Below are 12,716 nucleotides of genomic sequence, written 5' to 3'. Positions count from 1 at the left end.
AAAATAGAGTTTCTGTGTAGCCCTGGCTGTCCTGAAGCTCAATTTGTTGACCAGGTTGACCTCCTGGCCTTGACTCAAGAGAACTACCTCCTTTTGCTCCCTGAGTGTGGGTATTAAAGGCATGTGCCACCACGCCATAGTGAGCTTTATTGCTTTTGTAAACCGAAATAGTCATTTAAAAAGGTGTTTTTTTCTTTTAAACAAATTCACATAAAGAAATAATCAAAAAATGACAGCAGTAACTAGCAAGAGGAATAATAATTATATTCATCTTTGTGTGTAGTTACCAGCTTTGTTTTCACTAACAGTGGAAAACAAGAAAAACACAGAACCCAGAGCCTCAGATCTTAAAGCAGAATGTCTTAAATAAACACAAGGAGTCAAAGGGTTTTCTGGTCCCACCCCTTTTAAGCAGCTATGCATAAAAGGCTGTCTTCCTTCTTTATACTCAAGAATATTTTAATATGGTCTCAGTCCTTTGTCTAAAGATAAAGAGACTCAACTTGTAGTCCAACACAAAAGGAGAATCTCAAAGATAAATAATGCAACAACTTTCTTCAGTTTTAAAAACTAATTTTTCTTTTCTGTTATTTTTTTTCTACACAGCCCTGATTAGTCTGCAACGCACTATGTCGACCAGGCCAGCTCCCAACCACACTAATCTGCCTGCCTCTGTTTCCCCAGGGCTGGGACTAAAGATGCATGCCACCATTCCTAGACTAGCTCTTTGGAGTTTTAAAACGAAGTAACTGTGGACTAGTAAGACAGTCCAACAGGTAAAGGCATTTGAGACAAACCCAATGATCTGAATTCCACCTCCAGAACCCACTTGGCAGAAAGAGAGAACCAACTCCAACTCCCAAAGCTGCCCTCTGATCCCCACACATGCTCATTTCATACATGCACCTACTCACACATGAGCCCACACACACACATAACAAAAATAAAATACACAAAAATTCAAAGTTATAGAAACTGTTGAAAGATAATATATTAAAACCAGAAAAACTTGAGGAAAATACAATTAAAAAAAAAATTCTTTCCCAGATAGCCAGTGGAGTCTGTCCACATGCCATCCCCACTTCAGTGTGAACCTTTTAATTGGAGGGTTGTTCTCCCCAGTTCCCCCTGACATGTCACATTGTATAACGAAATGGAGATTTGTTTCTATTATATTTATTTACTCAGTGTAGTCAGAAGACCATTTGCAGGGTTGGTTCTCTTCTTCCATTATTGGAATCCCAGGGATCAAATCCAAGTCAACAACAGGCTTACATGCTGGGCCACTTTGCCAGTCCTGAAATGGGCATTTGACATTGTAGAAGGCACTGTGTTAGAGCTGGCAATACTCTGGAAGGAACTTGAATGGAGTTGTCAGGTAAAAAGACAGAGAAATGGAAAGAAGGACTATGAAAAAGGTAGGAAAGCAAGAAGTCTTGAAAAAGGGAAAGGGAGGAGGGAGGGAAGGAGGGAGGGAGGACAAAGGCTTACATGGTGAATTCTACTGTGAAGCTAGCTCATTCAAGAGGGCAGCCATCTCATGAATAGCTAAATAATTATATCCAGGTTGCACATGGGGTGCATGTTATCTCCACTAATCTCTGCTAACTTACCTCAGTGTTCTTCTGGTTATCTGTCCTGGACAGCATGAGTTTTCCTTGGGATAGAACAGAGAACACAACCTTCTGTATTGCACGAACATCTGTGACTATGATCAATGGCCAAGAAATGATAAAGCACTCTCAAAGCTTCTCTTGGCCTTAGCAAGGCAGAAACAGGAAATGTGACCTTGATAACAGCACATACAGAGAGTTAGGATATAACAACCAGGTGTCAAAATGGCTTCCTGGCAGTTGGGAGAATGTACTTGTTTAAAGGAGAAGAATGAAAAGAAACTAGAAGATGACCAAGTCTTACTTGAAACACTCTAATGACCTAACAACTCCATTAAAACTCACCTTACAAAAATTTGGTGACCTTATCCTGTCACTTAAGCCATCCGACCTACATAAAGCAGATAAGTACAAGAACCACCTACATAGTCTACACTAGCAACCCATATACACCACTGCCAGAAGCCTAAATGCCTTGCCCACAGGCTGCCCAGTTTCACAACAATCAGAAGTACTTGAGCCATCTTCCCACGTACTATTTTAGCCACCAAATAGCTCCTAAAACTGGGATCCAGGACGGGGAGTTTTGTTTAGTTTGGGGGTAGTTTTGTTTTCATGAGAGACACTCTACCTCTGGAATGCTGGGATTACAGGTATGACCACTACAGCTGATGACACAGTACTGTGCATGCTGAGCAAAAATTCTACCAAGTGGACCTATAGCCCCAGCCCACCAAGGAGTTTTCTTTTAAAATTTAGAATGCCAAGCTGGGTGTAGTAGCACACACCTTTAATCCTAGCATTTGGGAGGCAGAGGCAGGCAGACCTCTATGAATTTGAGGCCAACCTGGTCTATATAGTGAATTTCCAGACAGTTAGAGCTACATAGTAAGACTGTATCCCAAGCCTCTCACACCTCTAATAATAATTCAGAATGCCAGCTCCACCCCTTATGGTAAGATGTTTAATCCTAGCACTAAGGAAGCAGAAGCGAGCAGAACTCGGTGAGTTCTAGGATAGCCAGGGCTACACAGGGAGATCCTGGCAAATAAATAAATAAATAAATAAATAAAATGGAATAAGAAGAAAATCAAAACATCATTCTGCAATCCTTACCTTGGACCTGCTTAGGTGCCTACAGAGTCAGACCTCTACATTATAACAAGATAATCACCACTTTCCATTTCCATATCTCTCTTCATGTCTGTTCGTTCAGCCTGGCCAGATAGGGACCCTTGAGACTAATGTACCCTCAATGTAACAAAACATATGCATAATAAAAAGAAAAGAAAGAGTAAAAGAAAAAATAGGGCTTCGGTATAACTCATTGGTATGACACTTGTCTAGTACACACACAAAGTATGGAATCTACGCCCCGGCACTTCAAAATAAATAATAATAAAGATATGAAAAACAAGGACAAGATGAAAAACTTGGCTCTCGCTGAGAATGTTTCAAGTAAACACAAAGACAATGAGCTGCCACTGAATAGTACAGGAGAGGGAAAAAAAGTGAGTCACTGGCCTAAAAACATTCTCTTTATTTTCATATTAAAATAAGACATTAATGTTGCCATGCCCAGACGTCTACCAAGGGACAAAGACAAAGGTCCATCAGCATGATTTCCTCACCAGGAGGAAAGTCACACATCGGATCCAGAGTGGGCCAAGGTTTTAATAACCAGCATTTTGTGGTGGAAATTCTACAAGACATGTGTGCTCTAGAACCGAGCCTGCCTCTACCCTCTGAAAAACCTTTCAGAAGACTCACTTCTTGGGCACAACAGATACATGAACCAAGCCCTTGAGATCTCAAGGAAACACGGGCCACCAGGGGAGAAGAAAAAGAAAACAAAAACATTACTTCTGCAATGGTGGAAACTGAGGAAGCATGCCAAAACAAGAACCCTCACCAAACAAACACACAAAATGCATACTAAGCGCACACTCTGCCTCAGAGCTATACCCCTACCCCTTTCCCGATATTCTGGGAAGTGCTGAGAGGGTTGGGAAAGGAGGACAAAGGATTTTAATAGAATGACAAGAATAACTGGAGTCAGGTCAGGATCATCTAGAAAGGTTTCAAAGAGGAGAATCCTCAGAGGAGAACTTACAGAGAGAAAGAATCCAAAACAAACCCTGTGAAGACTGAGAAGGTGGTGTGTGTGTGTGTGTGTGTGTGTGTGTGTGTGTGTTTTAACAAAATCCAGTGAGCCTGCAATCAGGAACTGAGCAGGAGCCAGAAACATACTGCTATTTGAAAGCAAGCAGGATGGCATTGGATTGTATTCACAGGTGCGTGTCATGAAAAGGCTGAGAGGAAAACGCACTCCTCTCTGCTTGGTATGGGATGGACCTCTGCAAAGAGTTACAGTGCCCAGTTTTGCAAGCTGTGCATTATAAGGGCATGGAAACCTGGGCAAGGATCCAGAGAAAAGCAACAGGAATTATTAGAAAAACGGCTCTCTCGCTAGCCATCGGGAAAAGTGAAAAGGAGTTGAGACTAAAGTAAAACCATATTGGTAACTTGCCATTTGGATCATCAGCTTTGCTCAGCTTCTCTGGTTAAGTGACTGCATAGGTATTTAGCAGATTAAAAAGCTTTGCTTTCCCTGTATTCATTTTCATGGTAAAGAGCTAGAAAGAAAGGGGTTAAATAATTTGTTCAGGTTCCCACAGAAAGCCATACTGATCAATAATATTCAACTTCAGTGTTAGATGGAGATTCTTAATTCACCAATCCACAGCACCTCTATTTATAATAAATGTACTCACCTAAAGACTACCGACAATGAAAGATGGGGAAATTCTCTGCAATCTTCTCTTGAGAGAAGAATAAAATAAACTAAAATAATGTCATGCCTCAATGCCGAGACCCATATAAACATTAATTCCCTGGTGCCCTGCTGGTCTGATGACAAAGGACACGGTGCATCTGATAAGCTATCAGCAGATTGCTGGATCCCTCACTGTACCCATTACCCATGAACATCGATCCCATATAGGAACACTAATCAGTGCTCTAAACAACAGATGGGGAATGAGGAGCTGTGTCTCATGTGAAGTCAAGGGGGAAATAGAAATCCTCATTCTCGACTCTTTGTCAGTGTTTGTCCTCTCATAAACAAATCTATCAATCAGTATATAGAATGTACCAGTGAGTATTCAAGTCACAGAGGATACCACCAAAAGCATAGTTATGTTTTGTTTTAAGTTTTGAGAATGGCTCTCATATATCCCAGAATGGCCTCAGTCTTGCTATGCAGCTGAGGATAACCTTGAACCTCTGTCTCTTCCTGTCTGCACCTCCCCAGTACTGTGATTACAGGTATGTGCCACCATGCCTGGTTTATGAAGCTGTGGATCAGATCAAGCCTAGGCTTCCTTGCATGCAAAATAAGTACTCTTCCAACTGGGCTCCAGCCCAGCCCAAAGCTCAGAATCTGTGACTAAAAAAACACTGCATACTTTTAAAAGGGGAAAGGCTGGGGGGTACACACTTATATTCTCATCACTCGGGCAGAGGCTGGCCTGTGAATTTTAAGCCAGCTTCATTTCAAGGTGAGCTCCAGGCCAGCAAGAGAGGAATGGTGAGCTCTTGTCTTGGGTCAGAATAAGAAAAAGGAGGAGGAGGAGGGGGGAGGGGAAGGAAATAATGAAGGGAAGGAGAGGAGACTGAGGGAGGGAGAGAGGGAGGGAGGAGGGAAGGAAGAAGGGAGGAAGGAAGGGAGGGAGGGAGAAAAGAAGGGAAAGACAGAAAGAAAAATGAAAGTTAAAAGAGAGAAAGAAAAAGCAGGGCAGGGATAGCATTTAGCAAACCCAAGACAGGAAAGTCCTATCTGGTGAAAATCAAACCTCTACTATATTATGTTTTTAAAAGACAGAGTATGTAATAACAGACACAATTCTAAAATGAGAGGTCTAGGCTGCAGAAGGGCTCAGACAACCTGAGCTCTATTCCCAGGACCTAGAGTAGATGTTTAGGATAACTAACATCTAGAAGTTGTGCTCTGACCTCCATACATGCACTGTGGCATGTGTGTATAGCCACACACACACACACACACACACAAATTTACAAAACAAGAAAAAGCTCAGCATTACTGACCAAAATTAAAAAAAAAAAAATGTACTGGCTAGAAGCTACAGGTCAATTATCACAAATTATAATTTGTTAAATGCCTGGCCTGCTTCATGTGTACAGGCATTGAAGATTAAACTGTGTATGTTGTACCTGGCTAAGTTCAGTGCCTAATCAGATGTTAACACAGACACACGCAGAGCCCACAGGAATTTAGCAATTAAAGCATGGAAAAGGAGATCTTTTCATTAAGTTCTTAAAATAAACAGAACATAATTGGATTTAAGGAAAATAAAGTTAAGATGTGTTCAGAACAAAAGAAAGAGAAGAAAGAAAGAAAGAAAGAAAGAAAGAAAGAAAGAAAGAAAGAAAGAAAGAAAGGAAACAAAGAATCAATAAGTTAAACTTAGTGTAGATCCTTATTCCTTACAATGAGCCGGAGTGCTTTGTTTCAATTTGACACAGTCCCATTATATAGCCTAGACTGGCCTTGAACTTGCTGTCCTCCTACCTAAACCTCCTGGTGCTGAGATTGCAGACATTTGCCATCACGTCTAGATTGTCTGGCATTTATTTTAATTCTTCTGCTGAGAAACTGTAGTTGAGTGTGTTTTTTTTTTTTCCAGATTTAAACAGCTACAAGAATCTCTTCTAACTAATCCCAGATTCCCACTGTGGTAGCCGAGAGTTTAAGCCACCTGTGCCACTAAGTTGCTGGAAGGTTTTTGGTAAACAGCCCAATGGCTCAGTAAGTCCATCCTCTCCCAGCCCCTCCCCATAATTCATACCTGCCAAAAATCATAGGCAAAAGGAATTGAGTGGTCATGCTTGAAAAAACCCTTATTGGTGTAGTTGGCAGGCAGACCAGATATTTAGCACAGGGTTTAATAATGCTGTGCTAACCTGGGCATTTGCATCTCTGACTGGAGCCAAGCTGTGGGCTGGTACTATTGCAATCCTATAAGCCACTAACAGTCTCCCACCCTCAGACCTCAGAGAAATCACATGAGACCAAAAAGAAACGCAACAGCAGGAATGTTAATCAGGGAGAGAATCCAGACACAAGTTATGGCCTTCCTTATGTTACTACAGTTGGCAGCCACCCAATGTAGCATGGCTGTGCCGAGGGTCTGTGTAACAAGGCGTTGCAAATGAATATTTTGCAGACTGAAAAATGAGAGCTGGAGAAAGGAATCAATTTCCCTCCAACTCCTCTACTTCCTGGCCTAAAGTAACATGGCCTCTGTTATACACTTAAACTGACTCTCTCCTAGAAACAATCTTTCTACAAAGCCAAACCGGAGTCAACAGATAGTATGGAACATTGAGCATGTTCACCTTGAAACTCCTTTTCATTTCAACTCACATCTCTACAGTCTGTTACTATGTTATAGCCTAATTTCAGCTAATTCATTTGCAAAAGCCAGTTCCTGATTCATAATATCTCCCCTTTGCAATAGACACAATCACAGGAAACATTTTAACATCTTTTTCCAGGCCTAAGCTGATCTATCCCAACCTTGAATAAGATAATGCATATGAAAGTGCTTTAGGAGCAGTAAGATGACAGATAAATGTAAGGTGTTTGTAGTCTTCCCAACTATCATTGGTCATTTCTGCATCCAAGATAGAACACTGGCTGCAACCATTGGCTGTTAATGTGTGTGTGTTTTTTAACTGACTTTCATCAACTTGAAAAAAAAAAAAAAAACATAGTCCTGCTTCTAAGAGTCACACAGAACGCACTGAAAGTTGGATGTATCAAAGCTAGGACCTTAGTAGGTTACAAAGCAATGATTGGGAATAGAGGACAAAGGAGTACAATCCGCAGGACATTGCAAGAATGTATCAGCATGATTTCTTCTCTGCCTTCACCCTATAGCTTTAGGGCATAATCTAAGAAGAGGGAAAAACACTCACAAGGGGACAAAAAAATCAGCTGCTAGTCCCCCAAACATCTGTCCCTCAAGTGCCACCATCCTCTGCATGTGACCCAAGGGTCACCCAGACAATTTTACTTTACTGAGAGCCACATATGGAGCAAAAGCTAAGGGTGGACTGAGTAGCTACCTGAGCTCCCCAGGGACCAGTTTCCCTTCTTTGCATAAGGAGGTCAAAAGCCTTTCAAAGTGTCTGTGTTATATACCCAACGGTTATGGAGCAAAGGATCACAGAACAGACTGGCAAGGGCTAGGGGTGCAACTCTTTTCTCATTTTATGGGTAGAGAAACTGAGGCTCAGAAAGGGTACTCTCTCTCCAAAGCTATACAACTAATTAATTCCAGGTCTCCCGGGTCTTCTAAGAGCCTCTAAAATCTTCCCTTTAAAAGCCATAGCGCTTCCAGGTTTGAGGTCATCACATCAGTAGCAGCCCCAGTGAGGCTGAATTTGGTCCTTTGTTGACCTTCTAGATCTATGGTTGCCAGAGGCCTCAAGACCTCTTTGCAGAGGTAACCCTCTGACCCCTACACTCCTGTCTGAAGAGGCACACACAACAGAAGCTCAGATGTGTTGTTTCCCCTCATTAACAAAAAGGCCATTCATTTAAAAGAAAGAAAAGAAGACGGGTCAAATTTGCACAGAAGGTCTAGCTAAAACAACCCTGGACTTTGCTGTGAATGGCATCCCTTCCCAAGAAGCTAGCGCTCTCGCGCTCTCTCTCTCTCTCTCTCTCTCTCTCTCTCTCAAATAAATAAATAAATAAATAAATACCCCGCTGCCCACCCCATCTCTTTTTCATGCTTTTAGTGACCCGATCAATAACATCTCTTTTATTCCAGAGTTATCTACACCTCTGCAAGATGCCAAGGGGCCAAGGTCATTCTCCACTGAGGCCAAGAATGGACAAACAAATGGATTTTTAGGAAGGGGAAGCTAACAAATATCTGGACCACAAATACACAGTCAAATCCTACAGGAAGGTCCCATCACCCTCAGCCACTCCTGGTTTAGGACTGAAGTCTTGCAACTCCAAGGAGAGTGGGTTTGAGGTCAGTCTCCGATGCTAGTCCTTTTTTTTTTTTTTTTTTTTTTTTTTTTTTTTTTTTTTTTTGCCTTGAGGCTAGTGACCTCTATCCTTGAACCTGTAACGTGAGGATCATAATCTCAACCTTTCTGGCCCTATGCAGGCTTGTCACAATTCTGAGAATAACCTTCAACAAATATAAAAGCAATAAAGATACTAATGACGGCTTCAAAAGTACTCCCGGTAAAACACACAAAGTTTTCCACAGCCTGGAATCTAAAAAGATCTGACTGCTTCCCTTTCTTCCTTTCTCCTCATGCTCCATGAATTTACAGCTTTAGAGTAGCCCTGAGGAAGCTGAGTAAAGAAAGTCACCCTCTTTGGTTCTCACAGAGGATTACTGGTACCTAGCTGGCGATTTCCCCCTATCAATCCCATTTGTTTGCCTTAGCATAGCCAATGGATAGAGATCAGGAAAGCAAAAGAAATTTGAGCACCCTTGGAGCATGATCATAGGACGGAGACTCTGAGAGAGGTAAGATGGAGGAGAGGTTTGAAAAAAGTAAATCCCCCTCCCATAGGATGGAGCTCTCCAACCTGTGAACTTGGGAGCTTTGAGTTGCTCAAGTGTCTCACAACCCAAAAGCTGACCTCACCCTGAGAGCATACACTCTCAAATGAAAGAGTCATTAAGAGAAACTGCTAGAACTATTTCCCTAATGTACCACAGTGGAGACAAAGAAGCTAGTGTGACCACCTCCAGGAAAGCCTGTCACCAGGCCCGTTGGGAAACTACTACAAATGGCAAGAGTGCTGGGCCATGCGCCACAGATGTGATTCTGAATGGTTACCTAGCTGGGGTTGGACTTCCTGCTGGTGACAAGGCCAGGCCCCAGTAGAGCTGAGAGGGGAGGGGCATGGGGCTCTGAGTGCAAGTCATTTCTAGGGTTCACCTCCACTGTAGGGCTGACCCGTTGTGCAACACTGAAGTTACTAGCACAAAGGCAGATGCTGGTTGGAAAATCATTTTTAAGGGTCCCACTTCCCAGGGGAACGAAGTGCTCTACACTCCCGTATCCTGAGCACGCAAATGACTCTTATTTCTTAGGCTGCCCAGGAAAAAGTCAACAGACTCACATGCATCATGGTGACCAGGTGACAAGGGTTGAGCAGGTAGATGACGGTCTTGGTGGCGAACTTAAAGCCCACCTCCACCCCGAAGATCAGGCACAGGGCTACTAAGAGCAGATTCTTGCTCAGGCTCTCCTTGCCTTCCTCTGGCCGCTGGGTCACCTGCTGTGGCTGGCTGCTACGGCCACCCCTACCGTGCTCCTTCTGCCTCAGGATGTGCCGCAGGGCCACCAGGATCTCCAACAGGGCCAGGGTCAGGACCACCACACTTTCCAGCAGCCGCTGCTGCCAAGACAGGAAGGCAGCACAGTCGGGGCCCCCATTGCCTGCAAAACTGGGGTCGACGCCCCCATAGAGCCAGTCCAGGAGACTTTGGTAGCTATACCGGGACATGATGCAAAGTGGCTCCACTTGACTACGATACAGGAAGCAAGAGCGAGATGGAACACGAGACCGAAGGGTTGCCCAGGCAGTGGAACATGTAAGGAGGGCACACCCGCACCCCCCTCTGGACACTGGGGCACCTAGAACAGGGGAGGGAAAGCTACACGCGAGGCCCGGGGTAAAGTGTTGGCTCTAACTTGTCCCCACGGCTGTCTGGGGAGCCCCCCGCGCTTCTCCAGTGGCCACCAACGAGGCAGGGTTGAAAGGAGCCGTTGGCCAATCTAAAAGGAAGGAGAGGAAAAAAAGGTCTCAAAGAGGCAATTGCACGGGAATTAACGAAGCAGGGAGGGGTAACTAGCGAGGGAAGAAAAGGGGAACGGGAGTGGTAGCCAAGCAAGCACGGGTCGAGGGAAGTTGGAGGCCAAGAGGGTCAGGACTGGGACCTAGGGGTCCCGGCACTGCCGAGGGAGCCAAGCGGGAGGCAGAAGGGGGTGAGAGAGAAGGGGCGCGCGGAGGCTTGGAGAGGAGCTAGCAGGGCTAGGAGAAGAGCTAGCAGGGCCGGGCAAGCGGGGAGGGCGACGGGGAGGGCAGCAGGGACGCCGGACTCCTCGTCTCAGCCACTCCACGAGAGAGGGAGGGGGGAATGTCTTACTCCTGCAACCGCGTGGCCGTCTCTGCCCCCAGCTAGCAACTTCGCCGCCGACGGGGCCCCCTCTCCAGCCAATTTAGAGCAGTCCCGGTCCAGCCTCCCGCCCCTGGGTACACCCCCGAACCCCCAGCTCCACCCCCCCCCGTCCCTCACTCCCGCCCTCCGGGCCAGCACCACCCTCAGCCCTTGGCCCGCCCGGGACCAGCCCCCCAGGCGCAGGCGGACGGCGGGAGGAAGCCGAGAGGGAGGGCGGGGACGCGGGGCCAACCAGGGGCCGGGCCATGGGGCCGCCACCCTCCGCCCCGCCGCCACCGCAGCATCTTCCCGCTCCTCCTTGCCCGGCCACTGAGGACCAGCCGCAGCGTCCCCTTGGGGCTCCACTTACCCGCTGCTCGGCTTCGCCGCCAGGGTTCCACCGAACTCTCCGTCTCCCCGCACTCCCCGCAGCCCCAGGCGGCACTCGGCTGGGCTCCCCAGGCGGCCGCAGCAGCAGCCGCCGCCACCGCCGCCGCTCACGGCTCCTCCTCCTTGCCTTCCTCCCCTGGCTGCCGCCGCTCGCTTCCTCCGGTTTCCCCTCCCTCTCTCCACCCACTCGTCGCCAACTCCCTCCACCTTCGGCCCTCCTCCCGTCCACTTCACCCTCCTCCTCCCTACAGGGACACGCACACGCGCGCGCGCACACACACACACACACACACACACACACACACACACGCACACATACACACACACCCCTCCCGTCCACTTCACCCCCTCTCTACACACACAAACACACACACACACAGGTCCCCAAGCCACCGCTGCCCCGCCTCGCAGCCTTCCCTCCACAGCCTACCCCCACTTCGTCCTCGCCTCCCACCTCCTGCCCTGCTTCCTCTCCCAACCACCTCCACCCTGCTATCCCTCCCCAGGCCCCATCCCCGCCTCTTTCCTCCTCCTTCTCCCGCCTAGTCCTCTGCACTCTGAGCGTGCACTCCTGCACAGTTTTGCTCCTTCGTCACGTCACTGTGGCTGAATTCGCCTCCCCTCCTAAGCCTGGTGGACTAACTCCTAGGGCGACCCTCTTCTCCGACCACTGCTTTGCATACCTGACCACATACTGGGCACTCAGCTGGCCCTCACTAACTTCTAGGAGTAAGACTGTGAAACTACTGGACGGGCTTTAGCTTGGAGGTGTGCTGAGTATGGACTTCCTGCTTCCTTCCTTCGGCCTTGAAATGGGAGATTCAAAAAAAAAAAAAAAAAAAAAAAAAAAAGACCATAAAAGTATTTCTCACCTTCTTCTCACTTTCTTCTTCAGTGCCTAAATTCAAGACTTCTCAGACTCCTTCTAACCCCGCTCTGATGCTTTTCTCTCTCCCCCTGCTACACAAACCTCGCTGGTTCTCTCCCTCCTTCCCTCCTTCCCTTCTTCTCTCCCCCCCCCCCCCCCCCCCCCGCCTTCCGACAACAGCACGCCTTCAGTGATAGACTAGTTGGAGAAGAAGCTTCTCCTGACCTCTTTCCCTCCCCACCCCACCCCCTCCAAAGAGAGAGAGCAGCTGCTTCCTAACCCCGCCTTGGAAAGAACAGCCAGGAAAAGTGAGCGCTAGCTGGGTCCAGGGGGCCCCTCTTCTCTGCCGCTTTCTACCTCGTGGCTGGGCTGGCTCTTCTAAGGACCAGTAATTAAAGAAAGAACTATTCAGAATGTACCTCATATTGGTTTAATATTTATTAGAGACTCACATAAGTTAGAAGAATATCCAGAAAAACCACAGTTAGGCACCTTGCCTAGGAAACACTTTCAGATGTTGGCTGTATGTCAGTCTTAAAATGTAAAATACAGTCTACTGTATTGTCAGGCCAATACCATCCCATCCTTTGCAACCTAACAAATAACAGCCAGGCAAGCTTG

At 46.4% G+C, this 12,716-nt stretch overlaps 1 protein-coding gene across 4 annotated transcripts in view; it reads right to left on the bottom strand.

The window, feature by feature from the left end:
• Positions 1-11,368, bottom strand: part of Tmem164 (transmembrane protein 164) — a 152,218-nt gene extending 140,850 nt beyond the window's left edge. For 2 of the 4 annotated variants that reach the window (XM_034484982.2, XM_076918274.1), the window contains exons 1-2: positions 10,826-10,939; positions 9,796-10,454 (exon numbers count right to left, since the gene is read on the bottom strand). In XM_034484982.2, the coding sequence (XP_034340873.1) occupies positions 9,796-10,182 (387 nt within the window). In that variant the 5' untranslated portion in view covers positions 10,183-10,454; positions 10,826-10,939. Of the gene's footprint in view, positions 1-9,795; positions 10,455-10,825; positions 10,940-11,207 lie in introns of those variants that run through there. The other 2 variants (XM_034484983.2, XM_034484985.2) reach the window with 2 other exon arrangements.
• Positions 11,369-12,716: the final 1,348 nt, after the last annotated feature.

The sequence above is a fragment of the Arvicanthis niloticus genome, chromosome X (genome assembly GCF_011762505.2).
Source record: "Arvicanthis niloticus isolate mArvNil1 chromosome X, mArvNil1.pat.X, whole genome shotgun sequence".
Classification (NCBI taxonomy): domain Eukaryota; kingdom Metazoa; phylum Chordata; class Mammalia; order Rodentia; family Muridae; genus Arvicanthis; species Arvicanthis niloticus.
Note: the sequence above shows the minus strand (reverse complement) of the source record. Positions and strands in the feature narration are given on the sequence as shown.